Raw genomic sequence first — 26,236 nt, forward strand, 5'->3', positions numbered from 1 at the left:
CCACTCTGCTTGCTTCCGGTCTCTTAACGTTACACCTATCATTTTTATTTCCATAGCTCCTTTAACTTAAGCTGAACCCCATTTCGTTAGCCTTAACGTTTCTGCCCTGTAGGTGAGTAACGGTAAGATACAGCTGTTGTATACTTTTCTCTTGAGGGATATTGGTAAACTGCTATTCATGACCTCAGAGAACCTGCCATAAGCGCTCCACCCCATTCTTATTCTAGTTATTTCCCTCTCATGATCCAGATCAGCGGCCACTACCAGCACTAAGTAGACGTATTCCCTTACCTCGCTAACAGCTGTGAACTGCTGTTCCTTGCGAGACTGTTCAACATTACTTTGGTTTTCTGCATGCTAATTTTAAGACCCGCCATTCTGCTCTGCCAGTCTAACTCATTGATCATGCTTTGCAGCTCATTATCTGAGTGACCTAGCAAGGCAATGTCATCACCGAAACGCAGATTACTTAGGTATTCTCCACTAACTTTAATCCACAACTGCTCTCAATCCAGACCTCACAACACCTCTTGTAAATAGGCGGGGAATAGCATTGGCGAGATCGTGTCTTTCTGCCTGACACCCTCCCTTATTTGAACTTTATTGCTGAGTTATGGAGGAGTATGGTAGCTGTGCAGTCGTTATAGATGTCTTCCAGTATTTTCACATAAGATTCTTCTACACCCTGATTCCGCAATGACTGCATGACTGCTGAGGTTTCCATTGAGTGAAATGCTTTTTTCGTAATCAATGAACGCTATATACAGGGGTTGGTTATATTCTGCGTATTGCTCTACCACTTGAATGATAGTATGAATATGACCTCTTGTCGAGTATCCTTTACGAAAGCCTGCCTGATCATTTGGTTGATTAAAGTCTAAGGTTGTCCTGACTCTATTTGCGATTACCTTAGTAAATACCTTGTAGGCAATGGACGGTAAGCTGATCGGTCTGTAATTTTTCAAGTCCTTGACGTCTCTTTTCTTATGAATTAATATAGTTTTAGTGTTCTTCCAAGCTTCTGGTACGCTCTAGGCCATAAGAGATTGCGTATACAAGGTGGCTTATTTTTCTAGCAAAATCTCCCATGCATCATTCAACAGCTCTGCTGTTACCTGACCATCGCACACTGCTTTCTTCCTCTGCATTGCTCCTAAGGCTTTCTTTACTCCCTCTTTCGTTGCTCGCCGGATGTCCCATTGCTGTGCGCTATTGCCTCTATTATTAAAGTAGAACTCTTCGGCTACTTTAAGTATCTTATTCGTATTGCCAATGGCATTGCCCTCTTTGTCTCTTAGCGCACACATCTGGTTTTTACTCATCCCTAGTTTCTTCTTCGCTGCTTTTAAGCTGCCTTCGTTCTTTAGAGCATGATCGATTCTATCCTTATTAAACTTCCTTATGTCGGCTACCTTGCGCTTATTTATTAATTTTGATAGCTATGCCAGTTCTATTCCGTCCGTAGGGTTAGACGCTTTGATGCTTTGGCGTTTCTTAATCAGATATTTCGTCTCCTGAGGTAGCTTTCCGGGATCCTGGCGAACCATCCTACTGCCTGTTTCCACTGCGCACTCCGTAATGATATCTGTGAGATTATCTTTCATTGTTTGAACATAAAGATCGTCTTCTTCAGTTAGAGCGGAATATCTGTTCTGCCACGGTATCCAAAATTGCTCTACTTTCCCTTTTACCGCTAACTCGTTAAAGGGCTTCCGCTTCACGAACTCCTTCCGTTCCCACTTCAAATCTAAGTCAATTCGAGCTAATTCTGTCGTCACTACAATTCACCTTTCGGAGGACCTCTACATTCTGCACGATACCAGGGTGAGCGCATAATATGGAGTATATTTCCTTTTTAGACCCACCGTAGGGGCTCTTCCACGTTCACTTCCTGTTCTTTCGTTTCCGGAAGCGGAAGAAGGTATTCATGGTCCGTAAATTATTTCTTTCTGCGAGCTGTACTAAAAACTCTGCCCTGCTATTCCTGGAGCCTATGACGTAGTCTCCTACCTCCTGGCCTCCGGCCTGCTTCTTGCCTACCTTCGCATTGAAGTTGCCCATCAGTACAGCCTACTGTGATTGTACTTTGTTCATTGCTGATTCCACGCCTTCATAGAAGCTTTCAACTATCTGGTTATCATGGCTGGATGTAAGCGCGTAGGCCAGCACCACCTTCAACCTGTACCTCTTATTAAGCCTAATTACGACAGCTGCTACCCTCTCGCTAATACTGTGGAACTCCTCTATGTTGGCAGCTATAGGTATACCGATTCGTGAGGAATCCCACAGCTAGTCCTCGTTTGTCAGCTAATATACGATAGCTCAGTACTTACTCGCCCCTTAGTAATGTATACGCCTCATCTGTCCTAACCTCACTAAGCCCTATGACATCCCATTTAATGTCCTCTAGTTCCTCGAACCGCACTGCTAGGCTAGTCTCACTGGATCAGGCTCTAGCGTTAAACGTTGCCACGTTCAGTTTCCAATGACAGCCTGTGCGAAGCCGGAAATTCTTGCACCCTCAGCTGCTTCGCGGGTCTCACCGCCGCCTTGGTCAGTTGTTCCGCAGCCGCTGGGTCTGAGGGCCGAGGGTTAATCGGTGTGTTCATAGAAGGCTGCGGCCAAGTACTACACCAGGGTGGCCAAATCCTGTTCTGGGGAGGAAGTGCGTTGTCGGCAGGGCCGTGACGTAAAGACACAAGTTTAGAATTAAAAAGTGATTTAGCGTAAAAGTCCATACAGTTTGTTTTCCTTTTAGATGGAAGAATTTCTAGATAGTACCTGTAAATTTGCCATAATGTTCATGCAAATACAGAGGGGAAAAAAGACACGAGCTTGTTGGCATCCACCATCACCGCATTTGAAAGGGGGCGCTCCTAACATCTATTCATCCACAAACAACAGACCGCGTCGACGTTACTGAAAGCGGCCCATAATGCTGTCGCTTTGAAACAGTGGCGTTGTTCCATCGTACATTGTAACAGTGGCTGTGTAGCGAGACTAATGTACGCGGTATTGTCGCCAGGCATTTGTCTACACTTCCGGTGGCGCTATTGGGCTTCCTATGTTGCTTGAGGCCGTAGAGGCCTCGTATTATCATTACCATCGTCCCCACCATTATCCACAATCCTTATCATCTTCACTACAGAAAAATAAAAACAAAAACATGAAAGGTTTAATTCTGAAAACTGTTCTTGAAAAGAAAACAATGCTATACATTGATTCACGACAGCGCCGTCTGCCTTTCAAACCTTGGCTTTGTGAAAACTGCAAAAGAGAAAACTTATGGTATCCTTTTAGGTCACCGATCTAGCTTACTGAAAGGACCGGGAAGGATAGGATGTGCTTGAGACACTGGTCATTCATTTTCAGGAACTATTCTGCCGTTTCGGACAGACAAATAATAACGAATGCAAAAACAAAAAGAGCTCGAATAATAATTGTAACCAGCTCCTCACATTTTTGATCGGTAACTTACGCTCGGCAGTTTTTAAGCGAATGGCCGCACCTGCCGCAGCAAAAGAGAGTGGTTTCGTGAAGATCGTGTGCGCGAAGAAATTAAAGGTGCGCATCGATAGTTCGGTCGCATATTTTTCGCGCGGTATTTCTGCCTCACACTGCAAAGTGACGCATCCTGCCACTCATCAGTAAAGGAATGCCTACTTGCTACTGTTTATTTCCACCGACTCTTCTTCAGTACCAATAAAAAATTCAGTAAGCTCATAGTCCAGTTAAGTGAGGAAATAAGGAAATGAAATTTACATTAAAGGATCGGGAGGATCAATCATTATGGATGATTTATCTTTCTTTGTGCAAGTGATGCTCGGAGGAACTCTGGGCACAGATTCGCAAAGATGTTCACAAGTATAGGTACGTAAAACCGCCTCCGACTGGCGTACGCCTTAGCCAGAAATCATGCACCGAGTGCGGTAGACATACGTGCGACTATTGACGCTTGTTAGCAGGCATGATTTAGTGGAATCACTTCAGCTGACTGTGCACAGGAGCGCCGAAGGAGCCGTTACTGTGGCTGTTCACACAGCATTGATGAAGTTCCTGGAGAGGAGAACCTTACCGCTATATGTCCCGCTTCGTTACTGGACATGTCGAAGGATCTGTGTTTTATTAAAGCGTTAGCTTGTATGCAAATGAAATTCGAAATAATTTGTTTAATTTTTACAGTCATATCCATTGGTGTCAATACTGGTTAGGGAAAAGGTGTTATATCTCATACGTGCGGCGAGAACAGTACGCGCCGTGTGCGCTGAATGCAGGGCAGCGGTTGCAGAAATTCTGCCGACACTTGGCGAGCACAAACAGAATCGCTGTTTGAGAGACGCTGCACGAATCATCTGCGCCAGCTAGCTTATTTCCTCCGGACCGTCAAAGTGACGAAAATACATCGCTGCACAGGCTTCTGCACCCTTTCACGCTGGCCACGGGGCGGCCAAGCAGCGGATGCTCCGCGCCGCAGAGACACTCACGTTTCGGGTATTCAGTCCTGCGGCGGTGTCCACAGCGTAGCACGTTCGCCAGGCCCTGGCGGAAGGTGGGCGTCATACCGCCGTAGATGATGGGATTCAGCGCGCTGTTGGCGTATGCCAGGTACGTGCACCAGAACGACGCTGGAGAGAACCACGAAGGCAACTGCGCCACGAGTAAGTGGGAAAAGAGAATTAAAAATACTGCCCTAGACTTACGCATAAGTAGGCACACCGAAGAACTAATACTTACGAGACGCTCGCTTTAGTGTCCGCACTTATTTAACATTTTGACATGAATGGCTCGCATTTCGAACAGAACTTGCAGTGCCTCTCGCTATCCGCTATATCTAGATTCACACTGCTATCATTGACTTCTTCCTAGGAGGCGCTCAACATGACAAGCTGAAACACGAGCGGATAAAAAAAATAGCTAATTTTATGCATTACTCAAGTCTGCGATCTGACATTAGTCGGTGACGAGCTGCATATAGCGCACTGCGCATGACTGCTCACAGCATAACACGGATGACATCACTTGCTCGGAAGAAACACGAGAAATTATGGAATTATGAATTTTTTGCGTTGCACATCGCGTAAACAGTAGTTATCTGATGTTATGGTCTGCTTAACGACGACTTATTAGACCATGAACAGTGCACATCGTGCAATGAAACCTAAACGCCGTTTTTCCAACAGCCACGCTATGCGGCAGTCTGAGACGCGATGCTCTCAAGCCTTGGTCAATAGTTCTCAACATCTGTATTCATTTCAGTATGCTTCATTCTGCTTAAAGCTATGTCGTTTCATGAACATTCCTTCTATATTGTGCTTATACGTTTTCGTTTGCTGGGATAATTTTTTCACGGCTTTTTCAGGTCAGCTGTGATCAATGGTGGCTGTGCACACTATAGAGGCTTTACTATGCAGCCAGGACCTGGAAGAGCAGAAGCCCATCATCAAACAAGCCATCGAAGCCGTCAGGTCCCAAGGGATCTCGGCCGTCTGACAAGGACGAGAGGGCAAGTCCTCCCTCCTGACAATTGATCTGAACTCAGTAAAGTTTTTCTACGCTATGCTGTGCTATAGGACCACGGTCAACCAATAAGTGAGAAAGTAGATGCCGCTGCTCCCAACAAGCAAGCAAGATATGTGCTTGTGTTCCCAGTCACGAATGACTGGCAAGTAATTGATTCGCAGTAGCGGCGTTACAGTCTCCGCTAGCGAGCGGCCGTTGTCTGCCGACCTCCCCTGATCTAAAAAATGAAAAAAATTGGAATGAGCTGGTAATTTCGTCGGCGGTTTGTTTGCACAACAAGAGCTCCTCGTGTCACCCTTTCCCCGGGAGCCTGGCTTGTGGTGATCGCTTTTAGTGGGCACTGTAGAACTGTTCATGGAACCGTGTAGTGAACTGGCCCACAACGTTGTTCTCATTGCTTACGTCATTCACGTAAGCATAGAACGAGAGAGGGCCTAGAATACTCTAACAAAGCATTACATACCTTTTTGTTTGTAGCTAGGATAATTAATATTGGTTTGGTTTGTGGGGGTTTAACGTCCCAAAGCGACTCAGGCTATGAGTGACGCCGCAGTGAAGTGCTCCGGAAATTTCGACCACTTGGGGTTCTTTAACGTGCACTGACATCGCACAGCACACGGGCCTCTAGAATTTCGCCTCCACCGAAATACGACCGCCGTGGCCGGGAGCGAACCTGCGTCTTTCGGGTCAGCTGCCGAGCACCATAACCACTTACCCACCGCGGCGGCCGGATAATTAATATTCATTCCATACTCACTGATGTCCAGTAATTGAATAGGTTGATGTATATAGGGCCAGCGCTTCGAACACCGTCACAAGATGTTTCTATTAAAGTTTTGCCACTAATTCTGTCGAAAACCTGAGGGAAAACCAGCAAATACCAGTAGCGGCATTTTGTTTTGTTTTGAGTATTGCTGCTTAGGATCAGTTCTTTTTCATGCGTACTGATGACTCAGTAAACGGACCTGCCTGAAATTCACATTGCGATGTCGTAATAATAAATTTGGAGCAAAAATTGTGCAGCCCTTTAGAAATTTCCTTATCTAGTATTGTGATTGTTGATGTTTGCCTGTATTTTTACGCTTTCTATATTACTACGTTTGCATAGCACTGACGCTCAATATTTTGCAACCGTTGAGCAAGCATTCCAGAACACAGGGCAAGCTGCAAATACGAGCTAAGTTCTTTATTTATTTCGTAACATATTTTGACCTCGAGAGTTGTTGGTTGCTTAGAAAGTATAGCATACAATTAAATTTCTTTCACGCGTGCTTAGCACGAATAATCCTATCAAAGGGGCATAATGATCGCGCTTTGCATATTGCATTCAAACAACACTTGTTCCATTTTTTGCGGTACTTTCTAACAGCCTTCAGAACGTAAGGATTACGACTTTGCATAAAGTTTTGACACAGCCCGGTATTTATCTGAATCACCTTGGGTAGCTTTGATGCTATGCACAGCTCACGAGCGTGTTATTTGTTTTTTTTCCATTGCTTTGCATGGGAAGTGCCTTTCATTATAAAAAAAAACAAAACTTTTCAGTACAATGATCAAATGCATTACTAGGCGAAGACCAAGATAACAGGTCATTTTACTCCGTAGCCGCTGTTTGTCTTCACAAGGGTGTGCCGATTATGTTATGTCCGGAATTACAAGACTACTCAATAACAGAGACCCCATTATCGGACCCTTTTGTTCTTCATTCGTTATGGGAACCTTTACCATATATGCATAATTTATACCTTTTATACGTTGTAGCAATAATCGTCGCATCGAAGAGAATGAGATGTTGTATGTTTCCTAACTGGTTTAACGGTCGGTTCGACAAGAAGATTAGTTGCACATAACACACTTATTCGTGGACTGAGGCTAAACAGCATTCGATCTAATTTTCCCTGGAACTAATTCGTCGTCCGTACAGAGGGCGCTCCTGCAGCTCCAGACGCACGTATCACTGTCACTTACCGGCTGGCTATGGATTCCGTTGTCTCTGAACTGAGAAAACAGGACGATGACTTGGAAGGGCATCCAGCAGAGGACAAACACAAGAAGCACCACGCAGACCAGCTTCACAACCTGCAACAAACCGACAATAAAAAAAAACTCTCTAGTTAGAGAAAGACGGGTAGCACTGTAAGAATGCCAGGCATGAAGAAAAAAAGACATAAGGAAACAACGCGAAATACGGCATGGTCTCAAACAAGTGTTCAGCAGAGGATGAGCATGACTGGGAATTGTTTTCTTCCTTATGAATTTTGTACGTGTCAGTTTTAGCAACTGGGCTTCTTCTTGCACGTGCGAATAAGCTGAGAGCGGAACAAGAACATGAGAGGTGCATCAGCGCGTAACCGGTGGCGCGAGGCCGACGTGCCGTGAAATATTGCATTGCGCAAGTTTGGTGCCGTGTACTACGTTGGCGTGGCTTGCGGCGTGTGTTCCGTAGCATAGCTGAACGACGTTTTATTGGTTTACGAAGCTTACTGTTCAGAAGAAAAAAAGAAGAAAGGAAGTTCCTTCAGATGATAAAGTTAAATAAAAGATTGATAGATACAGCAACGCGAAGTGAAGTTGACGCTCTACGACATAGAAACAAAAAAATCCAATCATATCCTCGCTGACGCCGAAATGGACTACTGCAGGAATGCATCTAATGCTCTGAGATGATGACCATGACGATAATCTATCCTTTTTTTTCCCCTCACGGGAGTTTACATAGAAGCGCATCTATTCTAGAAACGTTATCTTCTTCTTCTACCTCTTCGTCCTTTCCTTTGTATTAATCGTCTCCCATGCCGCCTAGATCATACTGCTTTCTCTCTTCCTTTCCTTGCAGTGTGCTCACACAGAAAACTTGGCACTCAACGAATTACGGCGCCTTTCCTCTGTCCTTATTACGGGAGCTATCGATGCTGTATTGAAATTAGCCGAGGCTGTTTCAGCACCTTCGTCTACCACATTTTTTGTTCTTACGTACACAGCGTAAGCAATGTGTGCGCGATGCACTAATAAAGCATAGGTGGTCTTAATTGCCAACCTGGTGAGCTTGTACGGACGGACAAAGGAATATAAAGTTAGCTCACAAATCCTGACGGAATGCCATTTATTTGAAATACCACCAAACTCCCTCCTGCTGCATTGCGCCTGTCTTGTTCCGCGCAGAGCTCCGAAGCAATCCAGTAGCGCATTTACGGCGGAATCATTAAGTCTACGGCGGCGCCGGGCACTCGCGACTGCGGCGCTGAATGCTCATGCATGCGGCATCACTGGCCTTTCGTTTGGCCCTGGAGTGGAGCAGCGCGTTGTTGGCGTTGGCCTCCCCCGGATGCCGGTCCCTCCAGAGCGTGTGCAGGATGAGCGCGTAGGCCGAGCTCATCACCAGCACCGGAACGAAGAACAGGGCCACCGTGACCGCCGTGTAGTAGAGCTGCTTGAAGGGCGAGCGGGCCACGCACGCCCCCTCCGTTGGATCCCACTCGATGCGCTGCGGCCAGCTTTCGCCGCAGTACGTCAGCTCCACGTCGCTCCACTGTTGGGGTCGCCAGCAAACAAACGCGAAGCTCACGGTGAGAACCTGAGGCTTTGGCTACGAAGGATTGCAAAGCCCGAAGTGCTAACGCTGCCCCAATTGTTTTAAAGCTACTTTATTCGCTGTTAACCTCGCTTGCTGTCGATGTCCCCCGCCACTTTACCTGTAGACATTTTTCTGGCATCATGGCTCAGTAGCCGTGGCTTCCGGCTGCTGAGGTCGACGTCGCTGGTTAGACTCCCTTTACTGCAGTTGCGTATCGATGGGCATAAAATGCGGAAGCGCCTGTCCACGTGTCTAATGTGATTTCCGTGAGCCTTAAAGAGGCTCAGGTGGTCGAAATTAATACGGAGCCCTCCATTATTGCGTGCATCATAGCCCAAAGGGTGGGTTCGGTGCGTAGAACTGCGATTACTATTTTGGCATCACAATGCTGGCCATATATTTCTCCTATACCTCGGAAAAAGCTTTGAAGATTATAGGGGATTATAACGTTCACGAGGGTCGTTACACCTTATGAAAATGACACCGTGTACTGCTTTTCGCTTGTATTTCAAAGATCCCTAAAGTCAAACTTTAAATACTCTTTATACGCCTTGTTTTAGACTCGAAGGGCTGGGTTGTGCAGCAGTGCACGGAATGGAGAATACGGGCAAGTGGCTGTCTCAGACAGCTGTGGTCCACTTCCACTGCGCCTACAGACACACCAGTGCACCAGAAATAAACCTTTTACAAGAATGATAACACCACCAACACGGTACTGTGGTATGAAGCAACCTCGGAGACCGCTATTAAGAACCACCAATGGTTAAAAAAATGGCTGACTCCGGCATCTTCCAAAGCCGCTCTGAATGCTTAGCATATATAGGGCCTTCGGGAACGGCACCGATAAGGGAAACACTGAGATGTGCATTAAGGGACACAAGAGAAGAGTTTTACGCCTGTCTTGCCTTGCCCAACGGCGAATAGCGAGTCCTCACCACAGCCGCGTCGCAGACCCGAGCCACTTCTTGCTCCTCTGAGCTTTTGCAACCGCGAAAAGCCATTGCCGCGTAGTCTGGGTCACATTCTTCGGAGTATCCATTGTTCTGGAGGAGCTGTTCAACTGAAACATTTTCTCGAATTGGTGTTGCAGCAAATCGCATGGCAGTCGTTAAAACGTGAGCTGGGCACATAGCAGCAGATTCTTAGATTATTATACCGGGTGTTTCAAATTATTGGATACAGATACTTCGGTGCTGTCCGTGCCGGAAAGGTGGACATTTCGTGATAAGTACAAATAAAAGACTATAAACTAACTAAAGTTATGTAGCGAAAGTTTTTTTTAATTTTTTGTGCTTTGTGCGCAGGATTATATTACGAAACTGAACGCCAATAACATCAAAGGCGAGGTAAGTTATCAAAATGTCACAATCGGAATTGTTGCTCAAGATATAGAACGTCAGAAACATGGTTCTCAAAACTCATTAGGTTGACCTTACCACGTTGCCCATTGATCAAATGGCATCGCTTGAATTTTTAATGCAGGAAATACAGACGCAGTTCATGTGTCCATGTGTCTTGTGACTCGTAAATGTTTATGTTGTTTCACGGATGACACCACAATGAGCTACGCCATTTGATATATGTGCAACGCGGGAAGCTAACTCGTCCCATTCGAATAAAATACAAAATAATTCCAGTTCCTAGGTTGTTTGAGTACAGGTTTGCCTGTTTTTACTAAAAGCAGACTGCAAGAGATGACCCCTTTTTGTCCCGTATTGTGCAGCTGGTACCACACAACACGCCGTATACCACTAGAAACGCTGAAATGTTTTCGGTACCCAGATGTAGAACAAACTATGGTTTTGCTATGCTGAAATATATATTACTAAGATGTTTGAACTCTTCTCTTTATAACAATATAAACACAATGTCTTTTCGTGCACTTCGTCAAACTTTTATTCATTAGGTTGTATTAGTACTGAAATACATATGCCGACTGTTTTTTTTTTCTTTCCTTGTATTGTTTAATATATCTAACCCCCTATCTGAATTATAGCGCAATCTGTTTGGTTTGAGATGTGAATTGTTATTTGTATGCCGCAAGAACTGCCGCTGCTGTCATCGTCGACTTTTTCGGGTGACGAAACCCGTCAAGCGGTTATTGTAAACCGCTTTTATTTCGTCACCCACGCTTCCTGTAATGGCAAAAAGCGTAATAAACATTCATTCAAGTCTTTAAGGACATCGTTTACGCGTTTGATGTTGCGAACAAAGTTGCCAGTTCGGAAATTTTAAGAAAGAGGCTTACTTTCGATGTCAACGACTTTCAAATTCGCGCTTAATTCTATACCCCTAAAGCAAAAAAAGAAAAAATGTAGTGGAATGGGGTTTATGCACTGCGGAGACAGCCAAAGGAAGAGCTGGCCCAATTGCAGACAGAGCTCCGACAGTCAATGCATGGATCTTGCGGCGAGCGCTGGCGATGTGGCTGCCGCCACTACTCACTTTACTCGTTACAATCAATGATTTAAATGTTAGTTAGGTAATTTTAGCTAATTAATCACCTTTTGTTTGCCCTATACGACGCCAATAGTATCCACATTGAAGTACAATACATCTGCATGGACCCCACCGAGATTTATTTCACGGCTTGAAAACAAAATTTCAGCGAATATTTTGAAAGACCCGGTATATCCACACAACCGAAAACGCGATCTGCGAGCATTCCACTGAAAGAATCAACATTATCAAAAGAAGGTTGTAAATAAAGTAGCAGCATGTCTCATGAATTATACGGACTGAACGCCGGACATAAAAGTGACACGAATGCAAGCATTTGAATGCTTTCATGCTTGCATGAACGCTAAGCATTTAAAAATTCACGCCTTTGCCAGTTTGCACGGTTCGAGGAGAAGTGTGTGGGTGCTACTTCAATGAAGTGCAGGAGAAAAGAACTGCAGTTTCAGTTTTCAGTTTTCACTTCGTTGCCTTTTCACTTTTAGAGCGCACCTCTTGGGCTCCAGTTCCCAGATTGAACGGCGTGCCTCGTAGTTGGTGGCGCAACCGAGCGCGGAGCGCAGCGGAGGATGAAAGACGCCGATAGCGAAGAGAGTACGAGGAGGAAAGCGGAGGAAAGCAGAGGAGGGGTGTACGGCAGTAGCGTGCAGGAGGGCCGCTTAGAGGCGACCTGCGGCACCAGAGGCACCAGAGTAGCGCGTGACGTCGTCTGCTTGCCGAGACGTCATCGACAAGGTATTCGTCGCTCGCCACAGATGGCGCCATAATAGCCCGCTCTGTAAGCGCTCTGACCGTTCACCTGAGGCGAGGCTTACCGGTGGCGGAACGCTGTGTGGGCTGCCGAAACCCATAGTCGAAACCCATAGCCGCCTACGTACGGCACTGCGCGTTCCGTATGCGGTCGCCTACGGTTCGAGTACCGCATTATCGAGAAGCGTAATTGTCGACTGTTTTTTCACTTCGTTCACGCGTTCTCATTGTTATTTTCTAGTCCCTTCGATTTTTTTCTTCAATGGCACATCTAAGAACAGCGTAGGGAATCCATAGCTATCTGAGATAGTGACGGAACACTTAGGCGGATTCGATTTTTAAATTTTCCTTGCACGCTGTGCGCAGTAGTAAAGTCAGTCAAAGTCAGCACAGTTTTGGCGCCATCGCTTTTGTTTATCTACCGTCTCGGTCCCGCCATCTGGCGCAGGATCAAGTCATCGCAATGCCATCGCATTTACGCCGCAGTGGAATTACCAAACACAGAGAGTGCCAATTTTTCGTTTCGAGCACAAAAGCAGTTTCCGCAGTTACCGTGCTCCTATTAACATTACTCTTCCGTACATCAATTCATTTTCCTTTCTCTGTTCCCTGATAATGAGCGCTATACATAATGGTGCTGAACTATCAACCTGTTTCCGAGCGTCGTCGTTACAGCGTGACAACGAGCTTGACGGCGAGGGTTGACTGCAATGACGCGCAACAAATGAAAATAAGAAGCCAAGAGTGCTGGTGCTCAACCACATCTCTGACATGCTCCAACTCGAGCCTATCGTGCCTCCCGATTCCTCCAAAGTCGTGCTGAGCGCACTTTTAGAACATCGCATAGACTTTCCCTACTGCGGCTCCACTTGATCGTTTACAAACGCTTTCCCACTAGAGCAGCCACTACATCTGTTCAGATGCTATACTCCAGTTAGCTCTACATCACAGAGGTTCCAGTGGTGCTTGTCTGCGCTCTTCCAGTTCTTTCATTCTCTCTTCATGCTCTCTTTTCTTGCTTATTGAAAACTTCGTTCGTTGCTTTTTTTTTCTCCGTTGAAAAAATCTTCCCCAGCTCGTCTTTTGTACGTCTGAGCATACTCTTTAGCGCGGCACTTCTTTATGTACCTGCTGTGTCCCTTTATTTTCCTCTACACGTGCGGGACGCAGTGCGAAGTGCGAATGTCCCTTGCGCAACAGCTTTCGCCGCTAATTATCTTCTTTTGTCGCGCTACCGTTTCCTCTCTGTCGTACCTCTAACTCGTTTTCCGCCTCCCTCTTCCCTTGCTTGTCCGGTCTTGTACCGAGGCAAAAGTAAATCACATCCCTCGGCCTGCTAAGTCATTTCCGACAAGCAGGTTCTCCACGTGTTTCATGCATGATTCGCGGTTTCTGACAAGCGCAACACCTTCATGCATTATTCAGAGCACCTTCTCACGCTGTGCGGGCTCCAAGGTCAGCGCGCGCAGCCTACTTTCTCCCGTCCGGAGACAGATGGCGTTAGCTATGCAGGTGCGTCAGCCTATTGTGCCAGTTGAATGAAAAAAAAAAAGAAAAGAAAATCTACAAACAGCGTAGCGAGGACAATGTGTAGGAGGAGCCTGGGTGGACTTCCTGCGAAGATGCGCCCGCAACAACACAGCCACTTTCACGTGGCGTTATGGAATGAAGGCGACGGCAGTGCCTGTATTTATGGAAGTTCGACGAAAGCGCGAAAACGACATTGACGCAAAAGAAAATAAAAACAATTAATTACCGAGGTGCATCTCAGCTGCTACCTGTTTCGAAGGTGGTAATAGCAAGCATGGGAGCGGAAAGCTGAGCCAAAAAAAAAAAATTAAAAAAGACTGTATGTGGACGCGATGTTCGGAAAATTAGATCAGCCGTTCTTGCTTCACTTCGCATACGCATGTATAGGGAGAAAGCTCGTTTGGCGGAGCGTGATGGACATTTCTAGTCGTTGAAGGACCGGACTAGGTATATTTGCAGTGTAACCTTTCTTTATTCGCAGAACATCGCTTTATCGCGCCTCAGAACCCTTCGTCACGCAAATGCACGGAGGAAAATTGATGACTTGTACGCTCAGATGCCATAACAAAGTTATGTTTCTGCGCAGGTATTTCGATTTTCTGTTTCTTCGGTCGTCACATTACTGAATAAATGAGACGTGGACTTTGATTTGCTTGTTGTACATCTGCTGGTATACATGTTTATTCGCCTTGCTTCTTAATGCTGATTGTTTTACCTATTCGTATTTTTTTTTCGCATCTACTGTTTAACTGGCCTCGTGCTTGGACGACGCGCAGATGTTGGAGCCGCCAACAGTATTACAGGGATAGCTCTGTGAGGAGGATTACGAGTTTGCTGTGAATCTGAGGTTGTGGGCTTCCCTTGTGGGCACTTCTGACTAGTGAATATGACCTTTGACTACTGTCGGGACAATGACAGCGCCAACCATAGAGACGTTACCATCTGGGGCAATGTGGCAAGTGGTTCTGATTCTAGAAGGCCAGAAAGCAGGGACTGGGAATAAAGGGGGGGGGGGGGGGGGGGGGGGCGAAATTCCGGGTAATTTGTTTAGTGCGTTAGACCTTATAGCTACGGTTCTCTGGATTTTTGGCCCAAATCACACCGTTCAAGAAGCGTACGGAACTGTTCGCACGCAGAGAGAGAGAGAGAGAGAGAGAAACTCTTTAATGAATTACAGAGAATTTAGCCGGCGTTTAAAAATCGCTGGCACGCTACTCTGCGTAGGGAGGGGAATTTGGGAGATAAAGACAGAAGGAGAGCAGTGTGGAAAAGGTTAAAAAAAAATGCATCCATGAAATGGGTATTAAGGATGCAACGGCGAGTATTGATGTAACCTATGGAATGATGGAGTGCATAGTCCTACAAATGGACTGACGAAGTTCACTGCATGAAGAATGCATGAAAGTAACGTGCAAGTAAATTTAGAGCTTAGCGAGATGTCCAATGTCTCTGTTGCCTAAGGCAGGCTAAGGGACCTAAAACTTTGTCCATTGTTAGGGGCACTGGGCAAAGCTTCTGCCCAGTGCCAGTTACACGGCCTACCTATAGCAACGCGTGTATTTGTAAACAGGTATGCTTAGTAAAAAAAAAAAGAAGAAAAAGAACATAGGCTTTAACCAGATGACCCCATTCGCTCATTCATCTTTGCGGGGAGAGCTGGAAGGTGCTCAAAAGTCAGCTACGGCATTCCAATGCGCGCAGACACTCTTGAGGTGCCATCAGCATCACCTGTTTCGCTTATCACAAATTATGCAATAGCATATTTCGCTACGGCGCACATCAGTTACGAACACAGATCTGAGCCGTTGCAGTTCGAATTATTTGTCTCGCGGTAAATAAAACGTCCCTCCATCTTTATCCTTGGCTCTCAGTTTAGTCTGCTTCACACCCATGGCGCAGTGCGTGGACAGCTTGAAACTGAAAGCTTAGAGTAATTTGGGGGTAAAAATTCGCACAGCGAGGGTTAATAAGCGGGACCATGGTTGGAAAATAGCCATATAGACAGTTTCGCGGGGAATAGAAGTGAATCTTGAACGAAAGAAAACGACACGGACGTGGACAACGGAAGAAATAAAAATAAAATGCTCGGTAAGCCTGCCTATTCCAAAGCGAAACGGACGTGGCAGCAAAGAGCTGTAATCGGGAAAACCGCATGGTTTGCGCTCAAGCACCCAGAGAATAGCGGCCTTGGGTGGGGGCAAGTCAGTTCCCCAGAGGCACTTAAGGGAGAAAAAAAAAAGAAAATTGGAACACCTAAGCTCCGCCTCAAGGTTATGACGCGGTAGCGTATTGAGTTTGTTCCTGTATGTGCAGAAGGTCATTCTCTACTTTACATTCATAGATCTTTTAGAGTCCTCGTAGCCCTCCTGGCGCAGTGGTGCAGCTGTTAAGCGATGGGCCACCACCCTGCGATGGCAGGTGCTCCCAGCGGTGGACCTTGTGCGGCCGAGGTCGTTATTGCCGAGCAACCAATAATTAAACTGCCACCTACCATGGTGTGCAGTTTGCTCACTATGCGGTGGGCAGGTTGTGATGACGGCGCAAGGTCGCGTGCCCTATGTGGCCCACCTGCCTCCTAGGCTGCTCTCTGGGGACCACCTGGCAGAGCCATGCTCGTGATTTTTCGCTCACAACGCCGACAACGTCGACACCAAGTTTTTTGGTGATAGGGGCCTTTAACGCTATCGCGTCAAAACCCATAGGCGTTAGATAACATGCGAGAGAACTTCTGTCACTTTTGCGGATCTAGCAGGCAGAAAAAGAGAGAGGGAGAGAGAGAGAGAGAAAGGGGGCGAGTGCCCGGACTCCTTCCGTACCTGGACGTTGTAGGGCGTGGTGTAGAGCAGGAGCGGCGAAGCGACGGTGGCCGACAGGAACCAGACGGCGGCCAGCACTCCGCCCGTGCGCTGCTTGGTGATGCGTGCCCGGAATGGGTACAGGATGGCCGTGAACCGGTCGCACGAGATGGCGGACAGCGTGAGCACGCTGCACGTTACTGCCGTCACTGCGCACGAGGAAGACACGTCCAGAGTCAGAGCACGCGTGCGCGTCGCAAACAGCCTGTTAAGCGAGGCGTGCACTGCTTACATTCAGTGAGCCGCCATTTCAAAGTACAACGTCAGAAAGAAAAGGGCTCGAAGTGCGAGAATTTATTTGCACTGTTAGGATTTCGCGCCAGGGCCTCAGGTGCAACGTAATGAAACGAGAGCTTTCGGACCTTGAAAAAAATCGCGTTTCAGCCTATATTCCACGTTCGAGCTCAACTGCAATGCGAGTTTGATGGCAGGCGGAAGTAAACTTGGCGCAGGTGCACCTCATGCTTCATTACGCAGTACTAAGACCCTCGCGGATTACCGTACGGTTTGAAAAATACAGCGCTAATACTATACCACAAGCGTTGACAGTAACGATTCCGGCAGAACAATTCTGGAGACTGAAAAGAGTTTTACGCAGCTTGGGCTCAAGAAAACCAGCGCAAGAAGGCTGAGAACAGGACAGGGGCCGGTTTTATGTCGGCCGGTTTTCCAACAATAAGCCTAAGCCCAAATTTTTGGTGAATTCTTGGAGGCGCTTTCTGCCTTGAACGCTTACCACCGCTAAGTTCTGCCGCCTTCTGGGTTTTCGCAATTCTGTGGTTCCCTGCTTTTCCGTCTTTGCCCGTACTCCGTGTTGAATAAAACAACAACAGAGTGGCGCAGAAAACTGAGTTTTTGAAATGCCTTTGCAATAAAGTCGCCTTGCGAAATGTAGGCTGACCTTTCGCTTCAGTCTTTCAGTGCGAACACGCTGCGGGGAGCGAGCCTAGAGGTGATTTGATTTTTGACAAAACACGCCGTTAAACAAGCGTTGATGACGGCGCCAACGTTTAGTCCACGTTGTACGCTGTCGGGCTCAATCGTACGGAAGGCGTGTTTCTTTCTCGTTGTCCCAGTTTCTGCTCTTCGCAACAAACGTATTTTACGCATTTTTATATTTTTTGTTTTCTTCATCCGTGGTAATAAAACATTCTCACCCGCCGCATTTTCAAAGTCGTCAAACTTCAGGGGTTTAAAGTGGCTCTGCGGTTAAGAATAAGAGCCTTGCAAACTATTGCTGTAGCCGATAAGATGTAGAGCGCGACGCCATTTCTGAAACCCCAATGCCAACAGAAGATATTTTTCCAAATCTTCTATGTTTCTCTGGGGAGTTAAGCAAGAGGACACATCTCATTATATTTTTTGGACGTCGGCAGTATTTGGCCGCAAAAGCTGTCAGAAAACGAGCAAGTATAAAGCCAATTACGTGAGTAAACTACAGGGTGCCTCATAGAAACAGCGCACAAAACGTAGCTGTATGCAGGTTTGTACCTGCATTCCGCTACGTGCAGAATAGTTGAACGTCGATTAAGTTCAAGAGTTTAGCTTCAAGGCATTGTTTTAAGCGTTCACAGTTTATGCATTCTGCAACATATTACTTCTTCTAACGCTGCCTAAGCCAGGCCGCAGTTTATTTGTTCATTTGCTTTCACCCGATGCAATAACATAAATATCGAAAACTTCCATACGTTTTAAAGTGCCACGTAATTTATTGAAACGAAAACGTGTTTTACGAGAAGTCTGTTTTAAGTCTTCAAACAAATGTCCTTTTCGCACAGAAAACGCAACATCTGAGTCACGAAAATATAGTCTAAACAATATATTGCGCAAAAAACTAAAATGGCTCATAAGCGAACTTTTTCACACACGCGGCTAGAAATTAGCCATAGTGGCAAATATTAGAACGAAACAGCAACAGCCAGTAACTGTTCAGGAACCACAGGGCAAAAAGTCTTCGATTCTTTTCAGGGTGAACAAAAAGATTAGTTGCAATAAAATACACTGAAGAGAAACTGCACAGGATTAGTGAAACAATATAACTGGGCATACGCTTCCTTACAATTACTTTATAACAGGTATACGTTTTCAAAGCTCTCTAAATTTTTTTATTGGCCACAATAATATACCCGTTGGTTGTAAATATACAGCATTTCTCTGCTCAAGTAAAGTAAAAAGGAACTGTGGTGTTTTAACTGTTGCTTAAATTTTATAATTGGGCGTAAAAATTCAGAGATACTACCTTGTACGCAAATAGAACTGTTATAGGTGTCGGTTTTGACGAAAAGAAGTGGCATAAAGTTTTTTTTTCTCTTCTTTTTAGTCGTCTGACGCACTAATCTTAAGTCTAAAAGTGTAGCTGCGCGAAATATTTAAGGGATTAGTTCAGGAGCCAGTGACAGTATACCTGTCCTTCGGTAAGAAATGTCACCGCGTGTACCTGACATTTTACAGCGACATCTGCTACTGCATGTCCCTCGCTGTATAGTGGTTATATCGTGCCTTGCGCCACCTTTGCCGTATTCGGGTGTTTTACGCCATGCTGCGCAGTGAGCGAAACTCAGAGGTAGCCGTACCACCTTCCCGGCGCTTGTAGCTCTTAACGCTTGATTGATAGCACAGAGGAACGTAAAGTTCGTTGTCTGCCGAAGCCATCCAGAGTGTGACGTTTATACTTGGCCTTGCTTAATTTCGAAATTTAAACGTCCTAATTTTTTTTCTTTTCCCCTTCACGCTTCTTCTCTACTTCTCTTCATGACGTTGCTTTACGCTTCTTCTCTACTTCCCAGCATGACGTTGCTTTTTATTTTGCCCGCGCTCTGTGTTTCATCTGAACCCCACGGTTCATTCATTTGAACCTCGTAATTACGAATTTCCGCGAGATAAAATTTCTGAACAAGACGAAATATATCCACGGAAGCAAAGTTCTGGGCCCCTAGACAACTTGACAAAAGCGATCCTTAATGATTCAATTGAGCAGAGGTCACGCTCGCTGCACGGAATTCGGGCCAGATTTTAGAGCGAAAGCTTTACTCCTCCCGCACAAAGCTGAAGGTCATGTGGCTATGAAATTTGTCCTTGAAAACAGGAGGAACGGAGGCTTGGCTCTGACATAAAGCCACGTGACTCGCCATGCCTCACCACAGCTGCGTATGCGGAGACGACGGCACTCTCGCAGCTGCCGCAAATCGCGTGACATTCTTTAGATAGAAGCGTTCTATATATAAAAGTGTGTGGCGTGTGCTTACCTTGGTGTGCTTACCTTAACAGAGCTTTCGCTCGTCTTACTACGTTCAGCCGGGTTGAACCACGGCTAATTTTTCAGCTGCGGCACCTTGACGTGCAGATCATTTCACTTTGCCTACCGGGACGCGATGCAACTTTGCTATGCCGCATTTTGCTCGAAATTGCTTTCACGAACCGCTGCGCATTTCTGACTGGTACAGATGACAGCCTTGCTTACGCCACCTGTGGCCGCGATGAGACAACAGAAGATAGGCCTTCATATGTGCTCCGTGTTTAGTGTTTAGAGATAACTCTGTGCCGTCTAGGTCCTCGCCCGCTGACGGATATTAAATTTCTAGGACGGTGGCCACAGTGACAGACAGCCCTGAAGGACTGGCAGGCACTGCTCCGCTTCCTCAGGTCGTCGTGCTCGCACAGTCAGTTATGAGCTTGCCTAACTGAAGTTCTAACTGACGTCCTTGATCTGTACTTCGTGCCTTTCTTTAGTGTTTTCCTTTTACATTCCTTCGGCAGTGCAGGGTAGCCAACCTGAACATGCTGTAGATAACTTTCCCGCCTTTTCTTTTCCTTTTATTTTCCTCTTTCTATAGTGTCCCTCATCTGGATGCGAAAAGTATCAGTAAGAATTAATTGCCATATGGGACGAAAAAAAATATGGGAGAGAGAAGAAGCAGCATCGAAAAATTATATCTCAATGAGTTCCGAGTGTGCGCGTCATTCTGGGAAACACGGCATTTGATGCCTTAGCGTATGCGGCACATCGAAAATAAAAAAAAATAAATAAATGGAGATGCATTGTTCCTTTTTACAGGAGAGGATCATCTTCGCATTTTGCGGAAGGTATTGGCCTCGACCGTGTGAGGCCTGGTTTTAAAGCTGCTGCAAGTCCTCAACATTGTTCCGAACAGATCCACAAAAATGCTGTTTCGAATTGTTTTCAGTCTACTCTGTTGGAACAACCATACATAAAATGTGTCTTGGCACCGCTTTTGCGGAGAGGCTTTCATCCAGAATAGGAACAACTGACATTTTAACGTAGGACGTTCCGGCACCTTCTTGCGCTCTGCCGCAAATACGCCACACACCAACAAAAGCTTAACAACACCTTACACATTCTGGACAGATTTTCTATGGCAACATATTTTAGTGGCTTGGCTAGAGAGTGCTCCACAGTGGCATGCAATGTGCGTCGTGATTCATTCTTTGTAAGCATATAAGATTTTGGAACGGTATTAAGTTTTGGCTATGCGACATAGAACTGCACGGTGATTAATGTGTGTCTTTGAACTAGACTGAGTACAGCATATGATGTGAGTGGGACTTAGTCATTTTGTACGTTTCGTCTCGAGTACTATTTGACAACGTTGAAATTCGGGCTTGTTGGTTCACACTTCGGAGCAATAGCGCAAACAGGACAAGGGACCAAGAACGAGTAGACACACACAGCGCTATTTGACATTTCGCCCACACTATTGACACACACTATTTGACATTTCGCCCACACGTCTTTGGAACTTGTCATGCGTTATGATGTGCGTTTTGGGTTGTGTGCAAATATTTAGCAGGAAAGCATTTTTTAATGCTATATCATTACGAGTGCCATGAATCCGAAAACAGTGATGACTTGTACGGTCGCGCGTTCTTGAAAAAAAAATTTCGGCCATTGAAACATTGTAAACGGCATCCTCATATGGCGTACCACGAAAAGACGTTACTTCTGAAATAGTTCTTGTAACATGCGCACATTGCGTGACAAGAAGGGGGGACGAATATTGGAGTACTGCCTTATGAATCGAATAGTACAGACTGAATATTCGTATTCAATTCGAAACCTCGCTATCCAGTGTATTTTGAACACCACACCAGACAACTCGAATATCCAGGAGTGAATTCACAAGCCTTTGTTTACTTGTTTACGTCAAGACTAGGTGAGCTTCGCCAACAGCGACAGAGCAGCATTGTGGATCCGTGTATCATCCTGTGGGCACTGAATTTTTACTTGTGTTCATAACGCAAGATGTAATTTTCTGATGAAAACAAGCGATATATTTACTCTGTTAATCCTTAGCATGAGCCGGAATTTATTATTATTGTTACATAGTTATGCTGCTGAGAGTTGGAACGTTTTTTATGCGTAGCACAAGGGCCTTTCCTCACCGCATCAAGATTATGGAAATGTATATAGCGAAGATGCGCCTGCTAACAAAGTTAACATTTGCTCCTTTGACGCAATCGATCGAAACCGTGCTTTTTTGGTTAACGCTTACTGGTTCATTTGTAAAGAAAGTTAAACGTGCCAGCATGTGAGAGTAAAAACACTGTTGGATATTGAATTCAATAATCCAATCTAACTATTCGTAATCGAAATATTTGGAATCCACACACCCCTAGTGGCCAGCCTTCGCGTCGTAACGACGACTGTGTGCAATTTTTGTTACGCGATACGCCGACTTCTCTGAACAGTAAAGCAAAAACAAAAAAAAAAGACGAAAGGTGCAGCGCAGATTTTGACTCTGCAGATGGGATAAAGCACTGCGGCCGTCGGTCGCTATGCATTCAGTCGCATTAATCAGTTTCACGTCTTCAGCAGAGGACGTCTTGCGCAAATCTGAAACATTCAATCTGGCGCCAGTGTGAGATGTCTGAGAGAGAAAAATGTAGCGAAAGCCACGCAAAAGAAGTTGATTAGAAAGGAAGGTTCGGTGTTCCTCAGTCGGGTTCGAAAACAAGATGGTATCTGCAGTTGTGCAAAATATGTCTTCATATAATTCTCTGATCTCGTCTTCGCATGCCACCTTCACGGTGGATGACTCTCGCTAGTTTTCAGTTTGACCAAGGTTTAGCATATGATTATGGCATTGAGAGGATGGCTTCTGGCGCACTTCTTACGATTCCATCAAAATGCAAATGAGTCAATGGAGTCAATCTCTCTTCAGGCGAAACTGCTTCCGAGCTGCCTAAGTATTTGGTTGCGGCAGCTTGCAAGTGCGGAATATGTGGCTTCAATTTCGATGATTGACTGAATCTCGTTTTAATTTAGCTAATGAAGTTTACGATAGTGGAAACAGCTATTGACTCATTAGTCGTCGCCGACTAAAAAATTGTCAGTGGCTTAGCTCTGGTTACGCCTGGATATACAAGCGAAAATCTGCAGTTATGCTTTGTTTGACGTCATGGCTGTCGCAGTTCGCGCACAATGCACTGGGAGCAGCACGATAACGGTGTAGGCAAGCGCGTTATGAGCCCTCCTTACGCATGCGTAGCAACTGTGGTACACACGCGGCTGCAACGAAAGGGCAAACGGTGGCGAGGAGGCGAGCGCGCAGTAGCACTGCGCTCACGCGTTCTCGCAACGCCTTGCGAAAGAACCTTCTCCTCTTTGGACGGCGGCGGCGACCGCGCGGCAGTGGCGAGGGGTAACACGGTGGCTAGAAGGAGAAGTGGCGACGTAGCGCGCGCCCCGGCGGCGCCGAGGGGTTGCTCACGCGAAGCGCGATGTTGACGAGCCTAGTGAAGCTTTTCGCTTCAAAAAAAAAAAAAAAAAATAGAGAAAAGGCACCATCTACTCTTTCTAAAACGAGGAAGCAGAGAGTATACGCCGAGCAAAGGAAGAACGCGCGAAGTGGAAGCAAGCTGCTGCGGATGCGATGCATCACTGTTGTGCATTTCAGGCACTTCAAGTAGCGGCGGATTTCCTCTAAAGTTGGACGGCTATCTAACGTCACCAGTGTAGCACCCATCGGTTTTTCCGGATCAAATGACATCACCTCAGAGGTTTGCAGGATCATGCACGAGGAGTCGCCCTTTCAGATGCTAGGTGTGAACCCCATCCTAGCGGGCCACTCGTACTCCCTACTTCAGCCACGTAATGAGCAGCCAGCTATCTAAGCTCGGCGCACTTGTGAGCCGCGCAACAGCTACGGCGCAGACGACTGGGCCATATTCTCCGCATACCGACATCAACCCGGCAAGTATATATAAATATACCGGGACGCGATTCCGCATGAAACTCCTCGACTCGCGTTCGCCGCGTATTCTCGGCCAACGCGGATTCCTGTCGACTCCTACGGCAGCCGGGAGCCGCCAGTCTGTTACAGCTGCGACAGCAGCGGACACATCACCCGCTGTTGTCGGCGCCGTCAGTTTTCACATGCTTCAGCACGCCACCCTTCCCGCTTCCTAGATGACGCACCGTGGCAGCCGCCTACTCATCGCCAGAAACCTTTCCCCCGTACGGACGACGCTCAATCTCCGTGCAGCGGTCGCGTTGTATGAAGCAGAGGCGAAAGACCCGCGAGGGACGTTCCCTTGCCTGCCTATTCTGCTTCCCTATAGATTGCCTGTAATTCATCTGTAACTAAATCAAACCCATCCGTAACAGCGCACTAGTCAGAAGGTGGTTCTTTCATGGTAGCTCTTTTAATGTGCCCCACACTCTAGTGCCCTTACTGTGCGCTGGTGATTATCTCTTGCCGTAAGCAGCTGAATCAGAGGTTTCTCAATGTCGCGCGCCTGCTGCGCTGCCCCAAATTCGACAAAAGAGAGAAAGCGTTGTCATAGGTAAGGTAGATATCTTTAAGCACACAAAACGAAAAAATAAAAAAATAAAATTACGCTTTAGCATTGCTAACCACGGAATATTGTGTGAAAGCAGGTATTTTGCAGGTGGACACCAGCGCCAAGTACAACCGTGACTGAGGCGTTCACTGACCCATGGAGTCAGTTATCCGCCTTTCCTCAAAATCAACGGAGTCTACAATGTTGCCAGCGCCAACGCTGATCAACCCAGTGAACGGCAGCGGCCTATTCTACTAGTGTCGGTGTTTCTGCCAAAACGTTTTCAACGCAAACGCAAGCCGCGCACATCTCTCTGTCCCCCTACCGCCACGTAGTTCAAAGCGCGATTGAGGTGTCCACTGGCCCAGGGAGCCAGTCATGCGCGTTTCCTTTCCTTTCGTAACTTTTGCGCCCAGATGGAAGTTGTTGAAGTTGCCAACGTGCAATGCACAGCGCGAGAGTGTGTTGCAGTTTAACACGAGCCAGGGTCGACTGCAGCGATAGCATAGTGCTCTCGTGCAGTGGCCTCTTCACGCCGCTGCAGGTACGAAATCTAGTCGCGGCAATATTTATTTTATTTCTGCAGGTATCTGAGAGGCGTTAGTCAGACATCAGCTTTTCCAGGATTGCTACTGAAGTAGTACTTCCGCACTAAAAACTACAAACACTTAGAACGCCTGACAGAATTGGTCCTTAACTATGACAACGGTTCTTGACAGTTTCTTTAAAGATTCGACGAAGCAACAAACGCTAGAAAACAACGCTCCCCTTCGCGGTGCTAACTTTTAACAAGTTCCTGACGCCGTTTACTTAGAATTTCGGGCCATGACCAGCCGAACATATGGTTATGCTTTGCCTCAGTGATTCTCCGCAGCGCAGCATTTGCGAGGCGAGCTGAGGCTTCATTACCTGCATCCTCAAGTAGCAGAATCTACCACCACGAACTTTACTGAGCTTATTTCTGGGTTCAGACGTTAGACAGGCTGTTTCAGCGAAGGTGAACCAGGATGGTTAAAAACAGGCTTTCTTTAGCTATAGAGATGGTTTCTGCTGCGCTGTAATACCAGTGTTGGCCGACATCAGCAAGCAGGTGAATAGCGTTAAGCTAGTGAACTACTTTCTTAAAGTCAACTATCGGAGCTGGGTTCCTTGTTGCAATTGAAGATTTGTAGCCGGCCATTAGAAATAGCCATGTCGCTGTTTCGAATTTCGAAAACGCGATTACCCACGACGCTATAGCACAACAAATTTTCGCCATTAAGCGCCCTTTTCAATAAGCTCGCGTGTTTGACGCTCGCGAAGTGGTGCCCACCACTGCGCGTTACTCCATGTCGCACGTGTCACGTGGCCTTCTCTCTCCCGGACACGTGTCGCGTGGCCTTCTCTCCCGGGAGCCGGACACAGAAGGTCGCGTGGCATGCGTAAAAAGGCACATGCGCCTTGAAGCGACGCTTAGGGGTGGGGATTCTCTTCGCGAGCGCCAAACACGCGCGCTTATTGAAAAACAAGCGTGGCGGTGAAAGTTTGTTCAGTCAGAGCGCCGAGAGTAATCTGATTTTCGAAATTCTAAACCTGGCATGGATATCACTGACGGTCAGCTAGAAATCACCAACTGCAACCAGGCACATAACTGTAATAGATAGAAGATTGACTATTAGAAATTAGGGAATCAGCTTACTAATTAACACGGTTCACCTGTTTCCTGATATTACCAAACACCGATATTTTAAGGCACCAGAAGGCATCTCTG

The 26,236-nt window shown here is 46.4% G+C and overlaps 1 protein-coding gene across 3 annotated transcripts in view; it reads right to left on the minus strand.

Moving 5' to 3' along the window:
- Positions 1-26,236, minus strand: part of LOC149352148 (QRFP-like peptide receptor) — a 212,281-nt gene that overhangs the window by 18,039 nt on the left and 168,006 nt on the right. For 2 of the 3 annotated variants that reach the window (XM_089577117.1, XM_089577118.1), the window contains exons 3-5: positions 16,648-16,835; positions 7,489-7,599; positions 4,485-4,647 (exon numbers count right to left, since the gene is read on the minus strand). In XM_089577117.1, coding sequence (XP_089433243.1) covers positions 4,485-4,647; positions 7,489-7,599; positions 16,648-16,835 — 462 coding nt within the window. Of the gene's footprint in view, positions 1-4,484; positions 4,648-7,488; positions 7,600-8,791; positions 9,050-16,647; positions 16,836-26,236 lie in introns of all 3 variants that reach the window. The other variant, XM_089577119.1, reaches the window with a different exon arrangement.

This window comes from Amblyomma mixtum, chromosome 3, assembly GCF_055824585.1.
Source record: "Amblyomma mixtum isolate Tamu chromosome 3, ASM5582458v1, whole genome shotgun sequence".
NCBI lineage: Eukaryota > Metazoa > Arthropoda > Arachnida > Ixodida > Ixodidae > Amblyomma > Amblyomma mixtum.